At 52.3% G+C, this 26,314-nt stretch overlaps 3 protein-coding genes across 3 annotated transcripts; 2 read left to right on the top strand and 1 right to left on the bottom strand.

The window, feature by feature from the left end:
- Nucleotides 1–1,294: 1,294 nt before the first annotated feature.
- On the bottom strand, nucleotides 1,295–19,433 carry NhNPS5 (uncharacterized protein; the record flags this gene model as incomplete). The annotated part of the gene is made up of 6 exons (XM_003044508.1): nucleotides 1,295–1,334; nucleotides 1,466–19,017; nucleotides 19,074–19,102; nucleotides 19,205–19,238; nucleotides 19,310–19,332; nucleotides 19,376–19,433. The coding sequence occupies 6 exons, from the start codon at nucleotides 19,431–19,433 to the stop codon at nucleotides 1,295–1,297; spliced, it is 17,736 nt and encodes a 5,911-aa protein (XP_003044554.1).
- A 1,556-nt stretch (nucleotides 19,434–20,989) lies between these two features.
- NECHADRAFT_45914 (uncharacterized protein) lies at nucleotides 20,990–22,308 on the top strand (the record flags this gene model as incomplete). The annotated part of the gene is made up of 5 exons (XM_003044391.1): nucleotides 20,990–21,172; nucleotides 21,240–21,284; nucleotides 21,331–21,538; nucleotides 21,585–21,919; nucleotides 21,967–22,308. 5 exons carry the CDS (start codon nucleotides 20,990–20,992, stop codon nucleotides 22,306–22,308), a joined length of 1,113 nt encoding a protein of 370 aa, XP_003044437.1.
- Nucleotides 22,309–25,145: 2,837 nt separating this feature from the next.
- On the top strand, nucleotides 25,146–25,619 carry NECHADRAFT_83152 (uncharacterized protein; the record flags this gene model as incomplete). Its single annotated transcript, XM_003044392.1, has 2 exons — nucleotides 25,146–25,351; nucleotides 25,424–25,619. The coding sequence occupies 2 exons, from the start codon at nucleotides 25,146–25,148 to the stop codon at nucleotides 25,617–25,619; spliced, it is 402 nt and encodes a 133-aa protein (XP_003044438.1).
- Between the last annotated feature and the right edge of the window lie 695 nt (nucleotides 25,620–26,314).

The raw sequence follows: 26,314 nt of genomic DNA on the forward strand, positions 1-26,314 counted from the left end.
ATAGCTGTACTACTGTACGTAGTCCGCGCGAGAGCATGCCCTCCAAATAGTCTAATCTCTCGAATTAGCAGCTGCTCACCTCGAGATTAATCTCAGGGTTTAGGTCAGTGCCTACCGTTAACCTCAGCTAGGAGACGAAAGGGTTCGTTGTAGCGGTAAACTCCGTTCTCCAACGTGAACCTGATATTTGGAGGGCTCAGGTTGTCCTTCAACCGATCTAGGATTTCTTCATATTTATCAGAGACGAAAGCGTGAATGCATGCCACTGCCTCAGCCTCCCAAGGCTCCAAACGATACAGCAATAGGTGGTTCGTCCAGTCCTCGGTAAACGGCGCACCTTCACGTTTGCTCTCGTTGCACCCGAAGAGGTTGTAATACGTTTCGTACCGATAGATTGCACGGAAAACGCGAATCAGCTCGCTTCGTTGGGGGGTCAAGTCATTAATACCAAGGGCTTCTGCTGTTGTTCTGGGGTTTGTCTGGGCTACAAAGTCCAAGATAGCCAGTATAAACTTTCCAAGTGCCCATTCACAGTATCGATGAGCCAAGGGCTGCGCGACCGATAAGTAGAATGCCGCCATGCAACGAAGCCTTTCGGGTTCTATCGAGTTCAAGTCTGGACATGATTCTGGGGCAGACAGCCAATTGCCGTAGGTATCCGTAAACTCGGCGATCTTCTCGTTAGTCCGCGGTGAACCCAACTCCTGTGGCCGAGACATGTGAGTGGCGTAAGCATCGATAAGAAACCCATCGAGTTCGCGGCCTATAAAGGCTCCAAGAATTCTATCTCGGCTATGCCGGTACTGGGCATGTAGCGTTGGAGAAGCGTGGACGAGGGAGCGGAGAGTTTGTAGATCTGGTATAGACAAGAGGAGTCGTAATCTCAGCTCAGGAGGGAGAGTCTCTATCCGTGAGGAAGATTGACACCTGGGCGCGGCTTGCTTGCCTGCCCGATGGGCGTCGTTCAGTGGTGTTCCGACGCCTCCTCGACTTGTCGCATCACGGTCGTTGTTGTCGTCATGATGGCCGTCATGCTGGCCGTCGAAAGTCGCATCGCGATCGGCCGTCGCCCCGAAAACGAAGCTGCTTTGAGCAGCCATCGCGACCACGTGAATGAGATCACAGATGCATGACAAAAAAAAGTCGATGAGTTTTCGGATGAAGATGGCGCTGCTTGATTGACGACGAGAGCTAAGCCAGCGCGATCTGGCACTTGGCGTTGTGATTAGTCAGCATCTCACTACAGGGTAGGTGAGCGAGGAGAACAACTGTTTCACGACCGCGATACCACTCTTCACAAGGGAAAAGAAGAATAGTCCATGAGAGTAAATGAACTGTATGTCTAGCAGTAAGAACGGTAAAATAAGAGCTCCAAGTGTCGAAGTAGTAAAGCTAATTCCATGAGCAATCAAACGAAAAAGAAAGACCACCTAGCAAACCCCAACTATCATGTTTCTGCGCTTACAGTCTGAGACCGACTTGGCCAATCCATGACAAAACAGGAACATTCGCACTCTCCCCAAATCCACGAATAATCTTGCAAAGCGCGTCAAGCAACATCTTAGCCTGAACATCACTCAACTTGTCCGTACTAGCCGTGAGTCGGAACTGCAGACATTCGCCTCCCTTGGTCGGGTACGAAGCTAACGCCAACCGCGAAACGATCAGCCGCGGGTTGGTGAAGAAGTGAAGCTTCATCTTTATGCCGTCAAAGTCAAACTCGGGATGTTCGTCGACGTTGGCGTGGTGTAGCACCGACTCAAAGTCGGAGTTTGATGGCCAGTTGCTTGATTCGTGCATGATGTCTTTGAAGCCCACGGAGTCCGCGCTTCCCATGGTGAAGAATTGAGTTTGAAGGGATTGGAGGAGCTCGGTCGCTGTGAGGGACTCGGTGAGAGTGGCTCGGACGGGTACGAGGTTGAGACAGGGCCCGACAATCTCGTCGATTCGAGAGATGCTCGAGTTGCGACCGGCGACAACGTGGCCAAAGACAACGTCTTGCTTGCCTGAGATTTGAGACAGGAGAATTGACCAAGCCGCGCTCGCGACGATGGCTGGAGTGATGGAGCTTGGGAGACGCTGGGGCAAGGCAACGTCTAACTCAGCTGCGATGGGTCGAGGTGGTGTGAGAGCGCGACTCGAGTTGGAAAGCCTCAGTCTCGGTAGAATAGTGGTCAGAGATGATCCTCGAAGCAAGCGGCTCCAATACTCAAGGGACTGCGGTCGCTGACGAGCCGCACCAGAGAGAAACTTGGTGAAGCTGGGAAGAGGCGTCACGTCTCCAGTGGTGTATCCCTCGATAATGGCCCGAACGATGGGAGGGAAGCAGACACCATCGTATTGGGCGTGAGAAAGACGGATAACGAGTCGCGTGCCTTGAGTTCGGTGTTTGAGGAGGGTGAACAAGGCTGGGGGCTCGGCTGCAGAGATGTTGTCCCAGTTGCGCAGACAGAAATCGTCGGCAGCTCGATCCAAGTCTCCATTGACATGGATGGTATTGACCGTCTGTAAACGAGCTGGCACATCGCGAGGGATGACCTGCCAATGCTGTCCAAGGAGACGCATGAAGCTGGCTCTGAGAATGGGGATCTTCGCGAGTGTCAGACGGCAGGCCTTCTCAATGCGAGAGACGTCGGGGTTGGCTCCGAGATCAAGGTAGAAGTAGTGGGCGTATTCTCCAGAGGCGACTCCGGTCGTGACGTAGTGTTCTTGCATGCTCGTGAGAGGCAACATGTCCTCCACTTGAGTAGAATGAATGGTTGCCTTGAGCGAGTCGAGGTCCTTGAGAAGAGCAGCCTTGGTGTTTGAGTCGATAAGCTCGACTTCCTCTTCCTCCTCCGTATTTGGCCCACCAACAATCTCCTCCTGTCGTCGAGCCAAGGCCTCAAGACACTTGCTCCGGAAGATATCCGCGACAGTCAACTCGATGTCGACCTTTCTCGCCTCGCTGACTGCTCTCATTGCCAGGATAGAGTGACCACCAATGTCGAAAAAGTTGTCATCCAGGCCGATGGTCTCGGGGTCGAGGTCCAAAACTTGGGCCCAGATCTTTCGCAGGGCGACTTCCATATCCGTGGTTGGTTTCCGAAGGGCTACCCCGGCTGCGCGAGCCTTTGTCTTGGGGGTGATGGTGAGCGACAAGGCAACTCGGTCGACCTTGCCACTGGCGTTGAGAGGCATCCGTTCGAGAATGGTGATGGTCTGGGGGATCATGTAGGTGGGAAGGTTGGCACGTAGTCTCGCTTCCAGCTCTTGGTGGACATGCTGCTTCGTCTCCCCTTCTCCATCCTTGTGCTCGACTTCCTTCACTTCTACATCCTCCTTCGAAGTATCATGCAGAGTGACAAAGCCCACCAGCCGAGGCTCACCACCATCCTTCTCATCCCGATATGCCAGGACAACGACATCGTGGACAGCTTCATGTCCACGGATGGCGTGTTCAATCTCACCAAGTTCCACGCGATGGCCTCGTATTTTGACTTGCACGTCCATACGTCCCATGAACTCGATCTTACCATCCACTGGTCTCCAGCGAGCGTAGTCCCCAGTTCGGTATGCTCGCTCTCCCTTGCCTCCATCTAACCTGATGAAGCGATCAACATCTCTCGAGGGATCAGTGTATCCTCTAGCCACTCCATCTCCTGTGACAACAATCTCTCCTATGACTCCGAGCGGTACAAGACGCTGCTGAGAGTCCATGACCAGAGCACCCGAGTTGCTGATAGGCTCACCAATGGGGGCTGTTCCAGTAGCAAAGCCCTCGTCCTGTCCTTCATAGCAGAACACGGTACTGACAACCGAGTTCTCAGTTGGGCCGTAGAGGTTGAGAACCTTGGCGCCTTGAGCAGTATGCTTGTACGCCTTGACACAATCAGCAGGGTCAAGGCGATCTCCTCCAACACAGAGCAAGTCCAGCGTTCCGAGTGTGGTAGGGTTTACGCGGAGGATCTGCTTCAGAAGCGCAGGCGTGAACAGGACTGCTCTGACGTTCTCTCGCTCAAAGACGCCCTGTAAAGCGATAGCGTCGAGGATGGTGATTTCGTCGACGCAGACAAGAGTGAGGCCGTTGAGAATGGCAAAGTAGACCTCTAGGGAAGAACCGTCGAAAGAAATGTTGAGGAAGTGACCAAATCCTCCAGATGATGGCAGGTGACGGATGATGTTGTTGTCCCTGCAGAGTCGGGATACACCGCGATGTTCAACCATGACGCCCTTGGGTTTGCCGGTAGAGCCAGACGTGAAGAGGACGTAGGCAAGGCTTGTTGGCTTTGGCCTTGGCAAAGCCTGAACGACCGCTCGCTTCCACCAAGAGCGTGGTGCTTCTTCCTCAAGAGTGTCGGCGATGCGAACCATCTCAATATTGTCCAAGTTGACAGCGGGAGGCGCGACATCTTGTCCAAGAAGAAGGAGTCGCTTTGGGCCCTGGATGGCCGAAAGGATCGTCTCGACGCGACCAGTCGGTGTGTTGTGGTTCAGAGGCAGATGAGCCATGTTGGCCTTGAGAATGCCAAAGAGGGCGATAATCTCCTCGCAAGATCGATGAGCCATGACTCCGATCATTGACTCGGGAGCAAATTCCGGCTGTTGTTTGAGGAGCCAGCGGGCGAGGGTGTCAGATTTGCGATCGAGCTCGGCGTAGGTGAGCTGGGACGACGAGTTGCCCTTGACAGCCACACGGTTGGGGTGACGAGAAACCTGTTCCTTGAATAGATCGACGATGCTTGAGTCGCGAGGGTAGTTGGTCCTGTCAATCTTGGTGAGGCCCCAAGTCTCAAGCTTGAGGCGCCCGTCCTCTGTGAGCAATGGCAGCGACGAGATGGCCGTTTTGGGCTCGCTCAGCGCTCGGTCAAGAAGGTTGTTAAAGACAGACACCATAGAGTTGATGGTTTCCGTCTCGAAGAGATCTTGAGAGTAGACGACGTTGGCGGTCAAACAGTCTCCATCGTCAAAGACGTGGAACTCCAAGTCAAATTGCGAAGTCGGGATGGGATCTAGCATCTCCGACTCAAGATCGTCGCCCAACTTGACAGGTCCCGACGTTCCTCGAGAGTGAAGCGCAAAAATGACTTGCACAAGTGGATGACGCGACAAGTCTCTTGGGGTGTTGAGTTGAGAGACAATCTTCTCGAAGGGCACATGCTGGTTGTCGAATGACGCGGCTGCCGTCTCTTGAACCTGCTGCACGAGATCTTCAAAGGAGACACCTTGTTCCATCTTGATCCGAAGGCACTGAAGGTTGACAAAGAAACCGATGAGTTCTTTGACTTCCCATCGGTCTCTGTTGGCGTTTGCTGTGCCGATGGTTGCGTCGTCCACACCTGTGAGACGGAAATGGGTTGCTCTAAAGGCTGCCAACAACACGACAAAAGGTGTAACTTCAGCTTCAGCGCAGAACTTCTGTAGGCGATCGTACATTGTGTTCGCGATGGTGAACTCGTGGACACCCGCGCCTCCAGACAGAGTATCAGGTCTGGGCTTGTCGCAGAGGAACTCAGCTGGACGACTGGTTTGAAGCTGAGAGACCCAGTAATCAAGCTGGCGCTGGTACTCGTCTTGATGGAAGCGTTGCTTCTGCCAAGAGGCGTAGTCACGGTACTGAATGGGGAGGGGATCGATCTGGCTCAGCGGATCGAGGCTATTGACGGCAGCAGCGTAGAATATGTCGAGCTCTCGACGGAGAACGTTGAGAGACCAGCCGTCGGAAATAATGTGGTGCATGAGGATAGATAGGACGTGGTGGTTTTCTTCTTCTGGCCCCAGGCGATAGACAGTGACTCTCCAGCCCGTCTCCGTGGATAGATCAAGAGGTGTGGTGCGTTCCTTGAACAGAGCGCGTTGAAGACTCTCTTCACCCTTGGCTCCCCTTGGAAGCTCAACCAATTTGAGCTCTCGAGGGATGAAAGGATGGATCTCTTGCAGATCCACGTTGTCCCGAGACATAAAGGTAGTGCGAAGAGCCTCATGCCGGTTTTCAACGGCCTGGAGTGCAATGTGTAGCGCATCGAGACGAAGAATACCTCGGAATCGAGCAGTGAACGGCATCAAACACCAAGTGAGACCTGGGTACAAGCGGTCGAGGAACCAGAGACGACCTTGAGCGTATGATTGATCGACAGGTCCTGCGTACTTGGTGTGGGGGATCGGTTCGTCGTCGTCCCGAGGAAGCCTTCTGCTAGCTCCGGTAGCCTTGTTTTTGGTCATGGTGGCAATGATGTCGCAGAGCTTTGGGCGACGGAGAAGATCAGCCACGGTGATGTCAAGACTACCGTGCTTCCGCGCCTCCCCAACAACCTTCATCGCAGCGATCGAATCACCTCCAAGACGGATAAAGCTGTCGTCTAAACTGATACGGTCAGGGCTGATGCCCAAAATGCGAACCCAGATTGCTTGCATCTGGCACTCAAGTGGTGTTGTTGGCGGACGTCGAGCCTTGGTCTCATTCTCATCATCTTGGACTTGGTTGGCAACTTCAGCCAGATGCTGGAAAGAGAACGAAGATCCAATTTCCCGCAAGAGTTTCCGATGAGTCTTGCCAGTTGCCGTCTGAGGTAGATGACTGCGCATGTAGAAGAAAAAGACTGATGGAACCATGGCCGCAGGTAGACGTTCGGCCAGTCTCGCTTCAATCTCTGGATCAACTGGAACAGGCTTAACAGCCTTCTCAGGTGGACCGTCATCGCTCAACTGGTGATCCTTGGACACAATGAATGCAGCTAGCATTGGCTTCGATCCTTGTCCTTGAGGCTTGATGACTTCAGCCGCGATCTGCGAAATGTCATCGCCAGACCACGAAGCCTGGACCTGGCGCTCAACTTCCTCAAGCTCAATTCGTTGACCACGGATCTTGACCTGTGAGTCTTTTCGACCCATGAACCAGAACCTGCCGTCTTCTCTGTACTTGACCAGATCACCAGACTTGTACAATCGTCCTCGGCGCCCGGGACGGGTGGAAGATCCCTTGAGTAGCCAGGTAGGATCTTCGATGAAGGAAGCAGCCGTCTTGGCGGGGTCATTGAGGTATCCTTGACCAACGAGAGGACCCTCGAGAAGAAGCTCGCCGATGCATCCAGGTGCAACGAGGATGTTGTGGTTGTTAGGGTCGACGACCCAAGTGGTGTGTCCTGCACCTAGACCAATGCTTGAAGCATCTTCTGGGCTAGTCGGGTAGGCATTGATGGTGCTCATGACGGTGCATTCAGAAGGACCATAGCCGTTGACGACTCGAGTCGAGTCTCTCCACCATCTGGCAGCATCTTCAGCAGACACTGCCTCTCCAGCGAGAATCATGGTCTCAATGTCAGGCAGAGTGGTCGGGTCCAACAGACGTGCGACCGTAGGCGTCAAGTCGGCGACCGTGACCCTCATAGACGCCATGACTCCGCCAATGTTGTTCTTGCGATCCTTTTCAGATGGAACACAGAGACAGGCTCCATTCGCAAAGGTTGCGAACACGTTATGAACGGCAGCGTCAAAGGCGTGAGAGGCAAAGTCAAAGACTCGTGAGTTCTTGTGGAAGCCGAGAAGGTGAGAGTGGTGTTTGATCTCTGAAGCAAAGTTCCTGTGCGAGAGCAGCACACCCTTGGGAACGCCGGTACTTCCGGACGTGAAGACGGCAAACATGGGGGCATGAGGGGACAAGTGTCGCTGGCTTCCCTTGAGTCGTTGGGTAGTGGGAGATGGGCCGGTAGACAGGCTTAGTCCGACTTGGATGACGTGAGGGCAGAGTCTCTTGGCCAAATCTGCCTCGGACTCGGATGAGAGAACAACGTCAGCTCCAACCTGTTCCACAATGGTCTTAAGCCTCTGCTCTGGGACCATCGGATCGAGCAGAACAAAGGCACCTCCAGCCTTCAAAACACCATACATAGCGACCGAAGTCCACATGGACTTGGTGAAGCAGAGCGGAATCACCCTGGGACTTGACAGTCGAGCTCCCGTGTCGATACTGCTGAGAAGCTGGGCAGCCATCTTCTCTGCAAGTTGATCGAGCTCCTTGTAGGTGAGTCTACCGTCCCAAGCGTGGACGGCGGGAGCATTGGGTTGTTCGCGGACTCTTTCTTCGACCATTTCATGAACGTACTTATCGACCGCTTCTGGGGTGGATTGATTCCATGTCCAGATCTGCTCCAGGTCATCTTCGGTCATGATCGAGCCTCCAAGTTCATCAATGGTCTTGGAGACCATCTGACCCTGTCCGTAAGACTCGGCCATGAACGCTTGGATCACCAGCTCAAGTCGCTTGAGAAGCTTCAAAACAATCCACTCTTGGATCGTCTTCTCATCATAGTTGGCAGTGAGAGTGAAGCTGTCGCCTTGGGACCCAGGCTGGGCCTCAATCATGAGCGCGTACGGGTTGAACCATTCGTTTTGGTCCTGGTTCACCCACTCGCCAAATGGAGAGGAACCCAGCTCATTTTGTACGAGGCTCCCAGTGCTTTCATCCTCGTCGTGGCCCTGCGATTGGATGACGAGAAGGGTTTGGAACTGGCAAGCCTGTCGAGCATCGGACGACATCTTGGCGATGCGATGCAGACCAGTCTGTTCAAAGGCTATCATCTCGGTGGCCTCACGCTGCACCGTCTCCAGGTACCCCAAGATGGCCTGTCCGGAAGTCCACTTGACGCGCAGTGGGACGGTAGCCAGAGTCGGAGCCGGCATCATCTCAATGGTTTGAACAGGCGCGTTTCGCCCAGAGACGGTCGTGCCAAAGACGACGTCGGATGTGTTTGTCATTTGTCCGACAACCAAGGCCCAAGCTGCTCGAATGATCGTCGATGGAGTGAGGTTCAGAGACGTCGAGGATGAAGGAGAGTTGACCTTCATTCGATAAAGAGTCGTCTTGTTGGAAGTGGGCTCGTAGCTGGGCGAAGGAAGGGTTGGGAATTGAGTGGCTTCGCAAGAGTCAAAGTATCGCTTCCAATAGTCTTCGGTCTTCTTGACTCCTTCAGGGTTTCGTTGTTGCTCCTCGAGATACTTGATGAATGGTTGGAAGCCAGATGCACCAGTCAAAGATTGGGAGCCGGCGTTTGTCTCGCCCTGGTAGGCTTTCGCGACCGTGTCCAAGACCAAAGGCAGCGACCATCCATCGTAGATAGCGTGATGCACCGTCCAGACGAACCATCTTGGCCTGTCTGTCTGTCCATCGTAAACGAGAGCATACCTGGCAAGAGGATCGTTCAAGCCCATGACCTGCTTGCGATCGGCCTGTAGGTACGACTCGAGTCCGGTTGCGTTGATCCAGTTGACCGAACTGTCCAAGATGACCTGCAAGAGGCCAAGCTTTTCGTAGCCTTGGCAGTGAACAATCCTTGTACGAAGCACGTCAATGGTCTTGGTGGTCTCTTCCCAAGCCGCCTGGAACTTGGTGATGGACACTTCAGAAGACAACTCAAGCACGGCTTGCATGACGTAGTCTCCGGGTCGCTTCGAAGCAAGTGAGATGAGACCCTCTTGAAGTGGCGTGCAAGGGTAGGCGTCTTGAACCTTTGAAGTATCGATGTCGCATTGCGTCGAGATGTTCTGACGGAGAGCCTCAATGTCGACTTCGTTCCCGATAAGAGAGAAAGGAGGGATAATGTTCGCGACAGTCTGGTCACCCTCACGCTTGATCGACTTGGAGTTGTCGGCAATCAGTCTCAGTGTGCGATGGGTAAAAATGTCGGCAACAGCCAACTCAATACCAGCCTTTCGAGCCTCGCCGACGACCTTCATCGCAGAAACAGAGTCGCCTCCAAGGCTGAAGAAGCCATCGTCAAGACCAATGAGGTCAGTTGGCAGGTCGAGGATCCTGGACCAGATTTGTTGAAGCTCTCGTTGCGCGTTTGTCGATGGTTGTTCTTGAGACGGCGTCCCTTGCTCCCGTGTCTTTCTGGCTGCGGCGAACTGCTTTGCCGAGAAGGAACTGCCAATCTGGCGAAGAACCCTGCGGTTCATTTTGCCAGTCGCTGTCATAGGAAGCTTCTTCATAGAGAAGAAAACGGTAGGAACCATGTAAACGGGGAGATTCTGGCTGAGCATGTCTTCCACCCCGGCCGAGATGGGGATAATCGTTGGCTTGTCGTCGTCACTCGCTGGTCTCTCGGTCTCTTCCTTCATAACAAGGAATGCAGCCAGTGTTTGGTGCGCACTATCGCTTCCAGTCGGAATGATGGCCTCGACGACAACTTGAGCGGCTTCCGACACACGCTCCTTGACTCTGTGCTCAACCTCGCCTAGTTCGACTCGCTGACCGCGAATCTTGACTTGAGAGTCTTTGCGGCCGAAGAAGGATAGACTTCCATCCTCGTTGTAGCGGACAAGATCGCCTGTCTTGTACAGTCGACCGGACCTACCTTTCTGCGAGTGGTTGTCATTGTTGGCAGCAGGGATGCCCCGAGTCAGCCAAGAAGGACTCTGTATAAACACCTCGGCCGTCTTCTCAGGGTCTGAGAGGTATCCACGTCCAACAGCAGGGCCTTCCAACAGCAGCTCTCCAATGCATCCCGGCGGGAGAAGCTTCTCATGATCAGAAGGATCCACGACCCAAGGAACAAGTCCTACACCCCAACCAATGCGAGTAGCTTCATCGGGAGTCGAGGCAGTGTCGTTGATGGTGCTGATGGTTGTGCACTCGCTGGAGCCATAAGCAGTGCACACCTTGATTCCAGCCTCCCACCAAGGTCCAACATCCTGGCTTCGAACCGCTTCACCTCCAAAAATGATGGACTTGAGACCAGAAACGCTTCGAGGAGCAAGAGACTCGGCCACTGAAGGAGTGAGAAGGACATGCGTAGCATTCATCGAGACCAAGCTACGGTCTAATTGACTCCTCCTCTCGTGGTCACTGGGGATACACAGACAAGAACCCGTCGTCAAGGCTGTAAACATGTTGTTGAGCGACGCTCCGAAGCTGTAGGATGCAAACTCGTAGACTCGAGAGTCGGGAGTATATCCTAGGCGCTTGACATGGTAGGGCAGAGCTGAGGCGAGGTTTCGATGCGTGATGACAACGCCCTTTGGGGTTCCCGTGCTGCCAGAAGTAAATATGACATAGGCAGCTGAGTCGGCGGAAGCAACAGGGAGACGTGCGATGGTTTGGGCTGCCAACTTGAAGAAGTCCGAGTTGATGGTGACAACTCCCTGGGAGATGCGACCGCTCAAGGAAGAGCAAGAGTCGGATGAGAGCATCAGCTGGCCTGCGCCGACCTTTTCCACAATGTGTCTCAGACGTTGCTCTGGGAGTGCTGAATCGAGGAGGACAAAGCCTGCGCCTGTCTTCAGTACTCCCAGCATGGCAACAGGAGTCCACATGGACTTGTCGAAGCATAGTGGCACAAACGTCTCCTTCAGACTCTTTCCCCCAGTCAGTGCGATCAAGTAGAAGGCCAGACGGCTAGAAAAGCTGTTGAGCTCAGCATAAGTGAGATTGCCATCCCAGGCGCAAATGGCGGCAGCTTCTGGTCGTAGTCGTGCCTGTTCCTCGATAACTGAATGGATTGACCTGTCCACAGGGTCGGGAACCTTCTCGTTCCACTTCCAGATCTGCTGCAGGCCCCCAGGTGTCATGATGCCAATATCTGACATGTTGATGTCCGGCCCTGCTTGACCAAGCTGCTGCATGACAAAGTCAAGTCTCTCGAGCAAGCCCTTGACCATCCAAGGTTCAACGACACGAGAGTCAAAGCGGGCGTCAACGTCAATCTGGCTGAGTGACACGGTAGCCTCGATTGTTAGAGGATACGTGGTGAACCACTCGGTTTGGTCAGGAGTCGTCCATTCACCAAGTTGGGATGTCTTGGTGCTCTCAGTCTTGGACTTGGGCTGGACAACAAGGAGAGTCTGGAAGGCACATGCTTGTCGAGCACCAGGGGATACAAGCTGTGCGATTCGCTGCAGACCAGCTTGCTCGTAAGGAATCATCTCGGTGGCTTGTCGTTGAACTTGGTCGAGATAGTCAACAACGCGTTGATCCTTGCGATTAAGCTTCAGCCTCAATGGCACCGTTGCGATAGTCGGGAAGGCCATTGACTCGACACCGACCACAGGGGCATTGCGTCCAGACACAGTGGCACCGAAAACAACATCATCGGAGCCCGTCATTTGACTTGTCACAAGACCCCAGGCCGCTCGTAGCATCGTCGATACGGTTGTCTCGTTGCTCGATGAAGACACCCAAGCACGTGGGATTTGGTGCTCGATGAGGTTGTTAGACATGATTGGCCGCTCAAGACCTGAAGGAAGGCTGGGGTAGGACACACACTCCCCGCTGTCCCCAAGCGTGGCCTGCCAGTATGACTTTAGCTCATTCGAGTCATGCTGCTGGATGTACTTGATGAAGGCCTGAGCCTGAGGACGTGCCTGTTCTACAGACTGGCCCTGCATGGTGCGATCGACTTCTTCGAGGATCATGGGAAGCGACAGGCCATCGTAGAGAGCGTGATGAACGGTCCAAACAAACCACTTGGGTCTTCCAGTCCTATCTCTGACCAGAGCATATCGTGCAAGAGGCTGACCAAGGCCCATGGGCTTCTGTCTGTCAGACTTGAGGTACCAGTCGAGACCCATAGCTTCGGTCCATTCAATGCCTTCATCTTGATGATTGAGAAGGACTTGAAGAAGACCAAGCTTTTCGTGCTGGACAATTCGCGTGCGCAAGACGGGCACAGCGTGAACAGCTTTTTGCCAGGCGTCCTTGAAGGTGTCGATGTTGTTGAGCATGTCTGGTGATAGCTCCAACACCTGCTGCATGATGTAGTCTCCCGTTCTCTTGGAAGCCAGGGAAACGAGTCCTTCTTGGAGAGGAGTGCAGGGATAGGCGTCTTGGATCCTGGATGTAGTGGTTCTGAGCTGGGCAGCTAGACCTTGAACGAGCTTCTCTCGAGTCTCAATGCTGTCTGGGGCGAGAAGAGAGAACGACTCAACAGCAATAGACAGAGACTCGGCAGCCATCTCGGAGCAGTAATAGCTGTGACTGCAGATGTTTCGAAGCGTACGATGCTCGAAGAAATCGGCAACAGTGACTCTGATGGAAGCCTTGGTAGCTTCTCCCACAGCCTTCATAGCCGCGATAGAGTCGCCGCCAAGCCGGAAGAAGCTATCATCAAGGCCAATGCGTTCGGGCTCAAAAGAAAGAACGCGGGCCCAGATCTGCTGCATCTCAGCCTCAAGCTCAGAAGTTGGCTGCGGCTTGGGGCCTTGAGTAGCCTCGGTTCGAAGATCAGCCAACTGTCGAAGAGAGTAGGACGCTCCCATGGCACGGAGTCTCATTCTGTGCAGTTTTCCGGTGGCAGTTTGGGGGATGCCGGCGAGCTTGAAGAAGGCCTCGGGAATCATGTAGCTTGGGAGAGACTGTGCGAGCTCATCTTCAAAGGCAGAAGAGACGCGATAGAGATCCGGAGTTGCAGAAGTGTCCTTGACATCTGTCGTCTTGAGGAACGCGACGAGCATGGGACGCGACCCTTCGCCATGAGGGACGATAACATCGACAACGACTTCTTGAACAGTCTTGTCATACTTCAGAGCCTGTTGAACACGCAGCTCAATCTCTCCAAGCTCGGCTCTCTGACCTCGGATCTTGACTTGAGCGTCATCTGCCTTGCGACCAACAAACATCAAGCTGCCGTCTCCATCCTCAGAGTACTGGACTAGGTCGCCCGTCTTGTAGAGCCTGCCACGTCGACCAGGCACTTTTCCTGTGCCCTGTAACAGCCAAGCAGGGTCTTTAACATAGGCTTCCCTGGTCTTTTCCTCGTTGTTCAAGTATCCTTGACCGATATAAGGACCCTCAAGCAAGAGCTCTCCGACAGCACCGGGAGAGACGAGACGACTGTGATCTTGAGGATCAACCACCCACGTCACCTGGCCGAGTCCTTTTCCAATAGCAAGGGCCTTTCTGACGCTCATGTTGGATGTGTGGGTAGGGTTGATCATGCTGACCGCTGTACACTCACAAGGTCCGTAGGCATTGATGAGCATGAGATCGGCCGAAGACCATCGCTCAAGGTCCTTGACTGTTGAAGCCTCTCCTCCCACTATGAGAGTCTTGAGATCCGGCACCTGCTCTGGCGACACGAGCTGAGAAGCCGAAGGTGGGATGAGCGCAAAGGTGGCCTTGAGCTCTCGCAGGCTTTCGGCAAGACGGCTCTTGCGGTCCTCGTCACTAGGTACGCAGAGGCAGCCGCCCGCAGAGAACGTCTGAAAGGCCAGGAAGAGCGGGGCGTCGAAGCCGTAAGAGGAGAAGTCATACACTCTTGACGACTGACTGAATCCACAGCCTTCTCGTTGGTGGACAAGCGAAGATGCAAGGCTGCGGTGGCTGATGATTGAGCCCTTCGGGGTTCCTGTGCTTCCGGACGTGAAGATGATGTAGACGGGTGACGAAGGATCAGTCTTGACGTTGACCAAGGCCGTCTCGGGCTCGCTGAACAAATCGGAAGCCAGGTGCAGGACTTGATCGCAACCCAGCTGCAGACTCAAATCTCTCTGCTTCGGCGAGGACACCACCACAAGAGCATTGACCTGATCAACGATGGTCTGGAGACGCGTCTCAGGGAGGAAAGGGTCCAGCATGGCGAATCCAGCTCCGGCTTGAAGCACAGCCAGGATGGCCACAGATGTCCATTTCGACTTTTCGAAGCAAAGACCAACGATATCTCCAGGTCGGACTCCGTACTGGTCGATGAGCCGTCTAGCCAGCGTCGACGACAGGCGAGTAAGCTCTCCGTACGTAAGCTCGCCATCCCAAGCAAGCACAACTGGCCTGTCTGGCTGAGACAGAGCGCGCTCTAGGATCATGTCGTGGACGTTGCGGTCAATGGTCGCAGGGACGGTCTTGTTCCACTGCCAGATCTGCTCAAGATCGACTGGCGTGACAACATCGATGTCGGACAGAACTCTAGCCATGTTGTCAGCACCGCTGAGCTGATCAATGACGAAGATCAAACGTTCCAAGAGGCTCTTGACAGTGTTTGCCTGGATGATCCTCGAATCGAAGCGAGCTTTGACGGCGCCACTGCTATTTGCCTTTTTATCGCCAAGTTGGACTTCGAGTAAGAGAGCGTAGGTGTTGTTGAACCATCTCTCAGGACCTCCGTGCTCGTCGTCAAACTCGGACAGAATGTCGGCCGTCTCCTCTGGCTGTACTACCAGTAGTGTCTGGAAGCGACAGGCATGTTCGCAGTCAGCTGACAGCTTGGCAATCCGTGGCAAGCCTATCTGCTCAAAGGGAATCATGTCGATGGCCTGCTGCTGAACAGATCGCAGATAGTCTCCAACAAGCATGTTCTTTGCCAGGATCGATCGGAAAGGAACGGTGGCCATGGTAGGGCCAGGTACTTCATCGATGGCGGCAACAGGGGCACTTCTTCCAGAGACAGTGACTCCAAAGACCACGTCGTCCGAGTTCGTCATACTGCGCACAACAAGGGCCCAAGCAGCGCGGATGAGAGTGGAGGGAGTTGCATTACTTATGCCTTGCTTCTTCGTCATGGATGGCAGATCCTGAAAGAGAGTGTTGATCTTGTCATGGTCGGGCGCTTGATTCTGGACGTGGAGAGGAACTGCCGGGAATTGAGCCGCTTCGCAGTCGGAGAGCGTCTTCTTCCAGTACTTTGCCATGGAACCATCGGCAGAGACGCTTTGGCTGAGGATGTACTTGATGAAGGCAGGGTACGACGCGTTTGTCGTTCCTGTCACTAAGTTGCTACCCGCTTCGAGAGACCGGTAGGCCCGCTGGAATGCGTTCATGATCAGTCGAATGCTCCAACCATCGTACAGAGCATGGTGCATCGTCCAAACGAACCAGCGAGGGGCACCCTTGTCGTGAACAAGAGCACAGCGAGCAAAGGCCTGACCCAGACTCATGGGCTGTCGTCGGTCTGTCTCAAGATACTCGTTCAAAGACGAGTTGGCGACCTCGTTCCAGGCGAAGGCCTCGGGTCGAAGGACAACTTGAGCAAGTCCAGTCTCACCGTCGCTGTGGACAAACCGAGTTCGCAGGGCAGGATGCTCCGCCACCACGTGTTCCCATGCTTGACGGAACTTGTGGGCGTTCGAGTAGGAAGAAGTGGAGAGATCCAGAGTCGTCTGCATGATATAGTCCCCGGGACTCTTGAGGGAGAGGAACACGAGACCCTCTTGTAGTGGCGTGCAGGGGAAGGCATCCTCAACAGACAAAGACTGGACACCGTGACTCTTCAACGCCGGGTCGATTGCTTCGCGCGCGTTGTTCCCAGGCAGCAAAGAAAAAGCAGCAGGAACCTCGTCCGACTTGAATAATTTGGTCCCTCGAGCGACGATCGCGGCAGCCTCACTCAATCGTGGGTGCTGCAGAATGTCCGCGACGCTCAACTCCACCTCCAGCTGCTCACGAGCATCTCGAACAACCTTCATGGCAGAAATGGAATCACCTCCCAGTTGGAAGAAGCTGTCATTCAATCCAATGTCGGAACGTTCCATGTTGAGCACGCTGGCCCAGATGCCTTGTAGACTATACTCCACTGAAAACGGCCTCGGCTGTCGCTTGGGACCTTGAGCGTTCGTTCGCAGGTCGGCAAGTTGCTTGACCGAGAACGAGGAACCCATCTCTCGAATTTTCTTTCGGTCCAGCTTCCCAGAAGAAGCGGCCTTGGGAAGATCTCGCACTGAGAAGAACACGCTCGGCACCATGTAACTTGGCAATGCCTTACTCAAGGCAGATTGTACCTCCTCCGAGACAGCGTAAATCTGAGGTATGGACTGCGCCATACGAGGTTCAGAAACCTCCTTTCCACTGCCTCGAGAGGGAACCAGAAACGCCGCAAGCATGGCACTCGAAAGGTTGTTCCCGCTCTTGGGGGTGATCATCTCAACAACTACCTGGCTCACGTCTGGCATGCACTGCTGCACTCGATGCTCGACTTCTCCAAGCTCAACACGTTGTCCGCGGATCTTGACTTGGGCATCCTTTCGGCCGATGTACTTCAGTCGGCCTTGCTCGTTGGAGTACTGGACCAAGTCTCCTGTCTTGTAGACTTTTCCGTGACGGCCTCTCTCAACCAGCCAGGCAGGGTCTTTGACAAAAGCAGCCGCCGTTCTCTCCGGGTCGTTGAGGTAACCCTGGCTCACGGATGGACCTTCGAGAACAAGCTCACCGATCAAACCAGGAGGAACAAGACGGTTGTGATCATCTGGGTCAACAATCCAAGTGACCTGGCCCAGTCCCACTCCAATGTCGAGAAGGTCGGTGGGACTGGACGGGTTCAAGTTGGATGTGCCGAGGGGAGTACACTCGCAAGGTCCATACGAGTTGATGAGACAAACACGATTCCACCAGGGTAACACATCTTGGATGGTGAGACGCTCTCCAACAAGCATGATGGTCTCCAGTTGAGGAACCTTTTCTGGTGCTGACGCAAGCAGCTGAGCAGCAGACGGCGTCATGATCACGTGGTTGGCACCGAGTCTTTGAAAGCTACCAACAAGATCATCCTTGCGGTCCGCCTCGCTTGGCACGCAGAGACATCCTCCAGCGTAAAAGGTGGCCCATATGTTGAAAATGGCGGCGTCGAAGCTATACGATGAAAAGTCGTATACTCGTGATTTGGTGTTGAGGTGGATGGCTGCCACTTGGTGGTGGAGGGCTGAGCGGATGCTCTGGTGCGTAGTCGGGATGGCCTTAGGGGTGCCTGTGCTGCCGGATGTGAATATCACATGAGCAAGTGCGTTGGAAGAAGATGTGAGAAGTTGTTGATGCAAAAGTCTGTCGATCTCATCGTCGTTGTACTTACACTCTCGAAGAGTTTGAGAGTCAAGAGTAACCACGGCGGCACAGATACGAGAGCTCAAGGCCTGGTTCAGAGGAGAGCTGATAACCAACCTGGCCTGGACTTGTTCGACCATGGTCCGTAACCGCTGTTCGGGTGCAGAAGCAGCGTCGAGCATGACAAAATACGCTCCAGCTTTGAGGACACCTAGCATCGAGACAGCCATCCACTTGGACTTTTCAAAGCACAGAGCAATGGGTGTGCCTGGCTGAACACCGTAGCCAGTGATGAGTGTCACAGCCAAACGATTAGAATGCCTGTCAATCTCGGCGTAGGTGAACTCGCCGTCCCAAGCATAGACGGCGGTGGAAGAAGGCTGGATCAAGGCCTTTTCCTTGACAATGTCGTGGATGAAGCCATTGATGGCAGCTGGTGCCTTGGAGTTCCAGGCCCAAATGTCTTGAAAGTCTTGCTCTGTCATGAAGTCGATCTCATCGACACTCTGGTCGGGCTTTACGGTGTCGAGTTGTGCCATGACAGATGCAAACCTGTGCAACAACCTCTTGACCTCAAAAGCTTGAAGGGTATCAGAACGGTAACGAGCCGTCACTTTGAGAGATGCCCTGTCTTGAGTGTGTGCAATCTCAAGAACAAGGCCAAATCCGCAAGGTTCTGGGGTTCGACAGCCGCTGTCTTGAGGGCTGTTGGAGTACTCTTCGTCGCTTGGTATCAAGAGAAGAGTTTGGAACAGAGTAGAGGCCTGTTCCATGCCGGAAAACAGAAGAGTCAGTTGATGAGGCGAGGCCATCACCTCTTCTTCCTGCTTCTGTACTGACTCGATGAAACTCGAGACAGTGTGGCCGTGAATGTGTGCGCGAAAGGGCACGGCTGAGAGGATGGGCTCATCGAGGACGTTGGTACCAAATACAATAGACTCTGAGTCTGTCATTCGGCCAGCGACGAGAGCCCATGCTGCTCGCATGAGAGTGGCAGGGGGGACCTTGGAGTGTTTGGGAAGAGGCAGCTGCAGTTGCTCAACTGCATGAGGTGCCAACCCAGACAACGAACTCCGTTGCTGGGTTGAAGCTGGTGGTGAAGGGTAGGAAACAAATTTTCCATCGGCCAAAATGTCCTTCCAGTACTCGACTGCATGTTGCAGTTGCTGAGAGTCATCCGAGGAGGAAGTGTCACTGGAACCACTCGAGACAGGCTGTACGGTGGCGCGAATGTCTCCAAACTTTTCAATTCCACCACTAGGGTACGCCTTCACGGCATCATTCTCTCGGAACTGATGCATCTGATTGACAAATCAGTTAGTTGTCATAGCCACAGCCTCAAAGGACTAGAACATACCGTGGAGAACAAAGACGGAAACGTGTCGTCTGGTCTGGGCCCGGTATAAGGTAGAAAGAATATATAATGTAGCGAACTCGTCGTACAAGGTCGTCTTCTTTCAGATCAAATTACTCCACCTCGACTGTAACCAAGGTAGGTGCTATTGATCTCAGAAGTAGGGATCTACCTAGTAGGGTAGCATTGGAATACTTATATGCAACATATCTCTGTCAAACGTACTTCTAACTACCTACATGAAGACCAGCAGCATCTCCAGCTGAAAGACTCAACAAATCAAGCAATGCATATGCAGATCGCACCTCTGAATGGTTCACCGATTCCACTCTTTGATTGCGCAGTGGGCTTCTCGGGGACCATCATGACCCTCACGGCTCCCCTACTTCCAGCTGAAGGCATATCGGGAATTCAACAACCGCATACAGACGACTGCATCAAATACCGCGTGTTTTAGATCACCCTGCCCAGACGGGAATGCATGCAGTGGACCGTGTGACGGAATATGGCTGATACTTGACCAAACTGGGTGTGCTTTGACTGAGATTACTGGATCCCCAGTTACCGGAATCCCCCGGTTACTCTAATTCTAGAATACATACGAGATCGTGACAAGTGACGAGTCAACAACATGACAGATGAGACCAACATCAGAACCTCGATTCGGGTGTAACACGAACCCCCACGAGAACTTCATTGGGTCCGCAAGCCTCTATGGGTCCAATCTCTCAAAAGTCCAGACAAACATCTGCATCCACATCTGTTGAGCTGTAGAAACGTCTATGTATAGAAGGTGATCGGCAGCCCAGATGTGGCTGGACTGTGACATGACCCCCTTGCGGTGATCTCCCCACACTTGAGGTTATTTCCCGAGTCAATGCTCAGAGACAAGTTGACAGCAGGCTGTCCTCCCTGCAGCTAAACCCTTGCGGAAGGACAAATAACGCCTTCGGGGGGTTGTTTAAGTGGCCAGGAAGCAAGAAGAGGACGCGCTATTTAGCTAAGACATCGTACGTTCAAGCCCTCCCGTCGCCCCGTCCCGTCCATCCGTACCTAGTGGCTTGGCCTGCAGCGTTGACGACGTGTTGACCGCTGAAAGAGGGCAAAGCGTGGGATGCGTGTAGAGGTCATGTTGTTGTGGCATGACGAACCATGGCGAGCTGAGCATAGTTTATTTACAATGCGGTCCCTTCAATTCCTTTCTCAAGCCTGCTTTTACTTCTCTCCACTAGTCTTGCTTGGCACAGCTGAACAAGGAGACTACAAGATCTGCAAAACCGCCCTGATGATCACCAGGGATGCTTCAATAATAGGTAATATCACGACCTTGACCCTCCAGTTGTTCCAAGTTTATTCTAGACCGCGCTGGAATGCGGTGGCTGTTCATGAGCTACCTGACCAACGTCGACTCCCCCTTTGCGCAAATGGCTGATTTTGCCAAGAAAAGGCTGAAAACTTCGAATACTGTCCCAATCTGGCAACTATACGAGGCAGCGTGTCTTTCGATTGGTCAGAGTCCAACTCGGCTCGAGACCCTCTATTGAACATTCAACGATCTGCCGGGGGCAGTCAGTTTGAGACACGCAGCCAACTCGAAAGTGGACCAATGGGACAACGCCTGTGAGGGCGTGTTTATTTTGGAGAGAAAGGAGGAAACTATCACAATGAGGAAATACACCGCAAGTCAATCGTGAGGGCCCAACTGTGATGAGAGAGAAGAAAAAACTCTGTGATGCGGGTACTGAGCGGCAAGACAGACGGATACCTTGGAAGCAATTGCCGCGGTAAAGATGATCGGCACTTTTAAAGGGTGAGCAGCCGAGTTTGTCTACCTCACCCAGCCATTCAAGTCGAGAGTATTACCTCTCCTTCCGTCAGAGATTCTTTCTCCTTGCCTCAGTTTATTTCTCAATGCAACCATGTCCAAAACATCCGTCGACAAGCTTCTGAGAATCCCCCAGTCTCTGCGAGACTCCATCTCGCGCACCAGGGTGGACTATCGTCATCTCGGCAACTGTGGGCTCAGGGTGTCCAATCCCATCCTTGGAGGGTTGCACATTGGAAACTCTCGTTGGCTTCCTTGGGTGCTCAACGAGGAAGATGTGAGTTTTACCCGGGTCCGTGGTGTTGGAAAGGATTCAAGTGGCTGATGGAGGGTGTGTTTGATAGGCAATGCCTATACTCAAGGCAGCGTACGACCGTGGGATCAACACGGTAAATTGGGTCTTTTGCTTGTTGGGTGTTTGCTGACTGGTGATAGTGGGATACGGCCAATGTCTACTCCAATGGAGAGTCTGAAAAGGTCATTGCCAAGGCATTGAGGAAATACAACATCCCACGTAGCAAGGTCATCCTTATGACCAAGTGCTATCGGGTTGTATGCGACTCGGAAAACTTTGACCCTGGCTCAGGAGTCACGATGCATCATGAGCTCGCAGATAAGAGCAAAGACTACGTTAATCAGTGGGGTATGTATCACGACAAACCTTGGAGTGTTTGACTGACCAGTTTCAGGCTTATCACGGGCAGCAATCTTCAACGCTGTTGAAGCCTCACTTGAGCGTCTTGGAACACACTACATCGACATCTTCCAGATCCACCGCTTTGATCCCACTGTGCCCATAGCTGAGACCATGAGTGCACTGAACGATCTAGTCAAAGCAGGCATGGTGCGGTATCTCGGAGCAAGCTCCATGTGGACGTATCAATTCGCAGCCATGCAGAATTTAGCCCATGCCAAAGGGTGGACCAAGTTTGTCTCGATGCAAAACCACTATAACCTCATCTACCGCGAAGAAGAGCGAGAGATGATTCGGTACTGCAACGATACAGGTGTTGGTCTTATTCCCGTGAGTCACCTCCCACTTCCTTCATGATAACCATTCTGATGGGTCAGTGGGCCCCTCTTGCATCTGGAAGACTGGCACGCAGGCCAAGCCAACAGTCTGTATCAATACGTGCATCCAACAGTAGAAACGGTTCCATATACGAAGCGGATGACAGTAACACAGACAAGATCGTCTCAAGAGTGGAAGAGATTGCCGTCAAGAGAAACTGGCCAATGAGTCATGTTGCCCTGGCTTGGTTGAACAAGAGAGTCACGGCTCCCATTATTGGCTTCAGTACTGTCCAGCGTATAGAGGAAGCTCTGGCTGCTGTGGGTAAGGAGCTTAGTGAGGATGAGGAGAGGTATCTGGAGGAGCTATACGCTCCTCGACCCATCCAGGGTCATTCTTAAGGTGTTTGGGTGAGCTAATTCGTCGGCTGTGTGGTTGGCCTGTAACCATTTGATTTTCTTTGTCTTTCTACGGAATATGAACAGCTGGGGTGGTTCGATTCATACCAGGGATATGCATGACTTGCATATTCTTCGGCACTTCCCCAAGCAGGGACTTTTCTTGTTACTGTACAAAGAAGGGTAGAAGTTCCTTGGGGGTATTCTTGTCGATAGTTCAGGTAGCACGGGTTCAGCGTTGTAAGAAGGCACAAATTGATATGCATAGTCCAAAGACACAAATGGATCACGCACGTGCAATACCCCATGGAGAAATAGTTTGACATCGTATAATTGACAACAAGGTTGGAATAGCTTCTCCCTTGCACTCCACGTCATCTCAAACACACCCCAAAGCGTACAGAGATTGCCGTTTCCAAGGCATGCGATGGGAGTAATATAACTTGGCACTCTCTCTTTTCTCCTAGACCGGTTGTATCCGAAAGATCATCTAAGATATTACCATAGAAAATACGAGGTGGGATATTGCACCATCAAAGCGGAAAGCGGGGAGAATGACGTACGTCTCAAATGCAGCAAGTCTTTCCCGGCGGCAGCCATCAGCCGACTCAAAATGCCATTTCGATTATTAATCAAATCTGTAGAATTCATGCAATGCAGCCAAATGTCTTTGCCGACCCGTATTGCATCTACCACCGAGGATATGCGCAGACCAACAGGCAAACCACTGTTTCACCATCCGGGCTCATGGAAGCAGTAGCATTGGCCTAGAACGTCACGTAATATGTCCACGTGAAATTCTTTTGTCCGGCGGTCTGCGATCCTAGTCTGTGTTTCGGGCTCTTGTCTCAGATGCATGGCGTGGGGGCCGGCGGCTTGACGGGAGATATTCAGGGTTACGTTCGAGAATTGAAGTCCCTCGGAGTGGAGTATTGTGGCTTAAGCCTGGCCAGGGAGGGCCAAGATTGGTCTCCTTCCTGCTTGAGGGTTGTCGTCTCGGATCGGGTTCTCTCTCCTTATGCAGGGTCTCACTACTTGTCGAGTCAGATGAGTCGTCTCTCTTCCCCAGATACTGACAGTGTTAGACACGGGCTAGTTACTAAAAGTCATTTTGTTACGGTAGCTTAGCACAGCCACAAATTACGTCTTTTCGTGTCTAACGTCTGCCCTATGAGGCTGGAATGTGTCAAGAGGAAATGGCGCATTTGTCACCTCGATCGCTCAAGTCTGTGCGCGCCGATCCGCATTATCACCATTTTGGATGTTATGGATAATGCTCGTATACGATCCAATAATAAAATGGCCTCAGTGGTGGAGGAAACGCAAGGGATGGGTGCGAGAGAGAAACCAAAACTGGATATCTGGCCTACCATTGTGCCCTATACGGCCCAGGCACCTCACCAAGATCCAGCAATAAGGATTTTATCCGTTTTTCAAAAGTTAAACAGAAAAATAATATCATCATTTTCGCATGTGGCCTTTGTCTCCTACTGAGACTACAAACAGCGACTATTTTGGGCTCATGTTGTCGTTCATCAAAGAGGTGGCCACAAAATGTCAGTCATAAACCCGCCATTGCCTGACCATAAAAAAACACCTTTGAGAAAAAAGTCAAACTTTATGTGTGCTCTATGAATCTTGATGAATCCCTCTTTTGTTTCTTTGAGTTCCTTGTGGCGGGTGCTGGGTGCATGTCTCCTCATTCTCTCGGTCTTCTAGCTTAGTTATCCCATAGAGGAGGCTTCGAATATAACAAAGAGCACATTAGCTTCTCACCATCTCACCCAATCTTATGGCCGCAGTCAATTAATATCAGCTTGAGTGTTTCTGAGTTCGGAAAAGGATCCAAATGAGACCAAAGCAATTAAGTTGTTTCACGACTTCAGCCGCCTTTTGTGGCTGATCTTTCTCTCGAACTGTCCAGTTTCATCTTCCAAATATCTTCTTAAAAAGCCCAAAAGCCTCGGATACGACTACACACTTTTAGTCGTTCGTCATGTGCTCGGACGGAAAACGCGTCATCATTGTACTGTCAGTGCTAGGTGCTCATAAATGTTGGGCGCGGTACACTGCGCACGTCTGGACCGCCGATGTCGAAACGGCCAGGGTTGGGCGTTTCGTTGTTCCAAGAGTTCTTGCGAAGCCCAAGACAAATATCTCTCCAGATTTTCGATACTTTGCGTTTGAGGAGGTTCGTGATCCCATTGTTGGGGACGTGACGGGCAAAGTGAAGAAGGTCCATATGATGGAGTTGGAGACGAGGCAGTGGGCGGCTATCATTGGGGATAGAGATGTCAAAGTTGAAGGCGTAACTTTGGTTCTGGATGCAATGATGGTGATATGTGCTTGCCGTGGTCAAAGAGGATTATGTTGTTGATGTATGCGAGTTGTAGTAGAAAACTTGATTGCGCAAGAAAACGTCAGGGTCGATCAGAATAAACCAGTTCCGGGGCATGACCAGATCACAGACCTCTTCAAGGCTCCATTCTGTATTTTGTTCGTACGGTACCTCCGAAACAGCTAGCTGTACTCTATTGCTTCAGAGCCTGTCCACTAAAATCCATGGCTGAATCTCTTTGTTCTGGGGGAACATATCACCCACAAGCTCTCCTAATTGAGAACGAAAGGTATGTTCATATTGAATAGTAACGCACAATGTTGACTTGACATAAATCAATGATAAACTCCCGCCTGTTTGCTTCCACTAATTCAAGTATAAAAGCCTTCTCTTCATCGGCATGAAAGTTCACATATCCTCACCACTCATATCGAGCATTCATCAGCAGACCCTTCCACCACCACCAGTACCTACCTATACATCAACAGATCCTTCCGTCATCATGAAAGAAGAAGACTACATCAACATGATGGATACCATCAACGCCATCATGGGCCATGACGGGGACCAGGACAATGACCCCGGAGTCAGAAAGCTAGCGTCCTTCCACATAGACTACCCAGATGCCGAGATGTCTATGAAGCTTGAGGACATCACCTGCCCGGCCAAACTGGAAGGCCCAATCTCGTACGAGTATCTCATTGAGAAGTACGAAATAGCAGTCTGGAGGCTAGAGAGATATCTCCGAAAAATAGATATATTGGTTTGTCATTTAAGCAGGCAAAGGAAGGTCGTTACCTTTGCAACCGAGAAGGGGTCTGTGACAGAGTTCATAGAGAAGCTTTCGAAGGAGGAACTGCACGTTAAAAAACTCGTAGATGCCATTCATGGGGTTTTACTCAACGCCAAAGAGCAGACCGATGAGAAGGCTGTTATTGAGTCGATGGCGGAGATGTCATTGGATAAAGCTACCTAGGCAGGTCGGCGATGAGGGGGACGTGATATTTTATAGAGAAATCATTCTAATGAAGGTAAAATAGAAGGAAACACAAGAAAGAAAAAAACATCTCCCTTGTTATAATCCAGTAGCCTTTTTGTTTCGCTCGGTCTTCTATTGTGACGTGACGCAGTGCTTTCGTTTTCGGGGATTAAAAAAGCCTTGTTTAGCTCCCGTGTCTAGACCAAAGCCTTAAACACAGCTGAAGGGCTAAATAAGAGAGCAAAAAAGCTTACTCGAGAGCCAATCATATGACCAATTGTATATTCTCCCATAAGCAGAGACTCTTATCTTGTCCTATTGATCTCATGCTCAACATCCAGACGCAAACATCTACCCTGCAACAACACGAATCTCGTGCTAATTCCGCCTTCAGCTGACGGATACGAGCCTTATTTCCGCATATAGTTTAGCTGGTGACGTCGATCGGGGCTAACCGAGCTAAATGTGGAGACAATACGGGAAATGAGCTGTCACGGCTCCGGTTGAACTATTCATCCGCTCTCGTATTCATCCTGACTTTACATTCCCCTCGCTCTCGATCTTATCACCATCAATCGAACGTTGGATGGCCCAAGACTCTTTTTGTCGTTTTCGCCTTGCGCTTCATCGATAGGCCCAAGGTTCGACACGCCCACGCTCGTTCCGTCGTATCCGATCATCGATTCGAGCTG

The sequence above is a fragment of the Fusarium vanettenii genome (genome assembly GCF_000151355.1).
Source record: "Fusarium vanettenii 77-13-4 chromosome 7 genomic scaffold NECHAsca_22_chr7_11_0, whole genome shotgun sequence".
NCBI classification, from domain to species: Eukaryota; Fungi; Ascomycota; class Sordariomycetes; order Hypocreales; family Nectriaceae; genus Fusarium; species Fusarium vanettenii.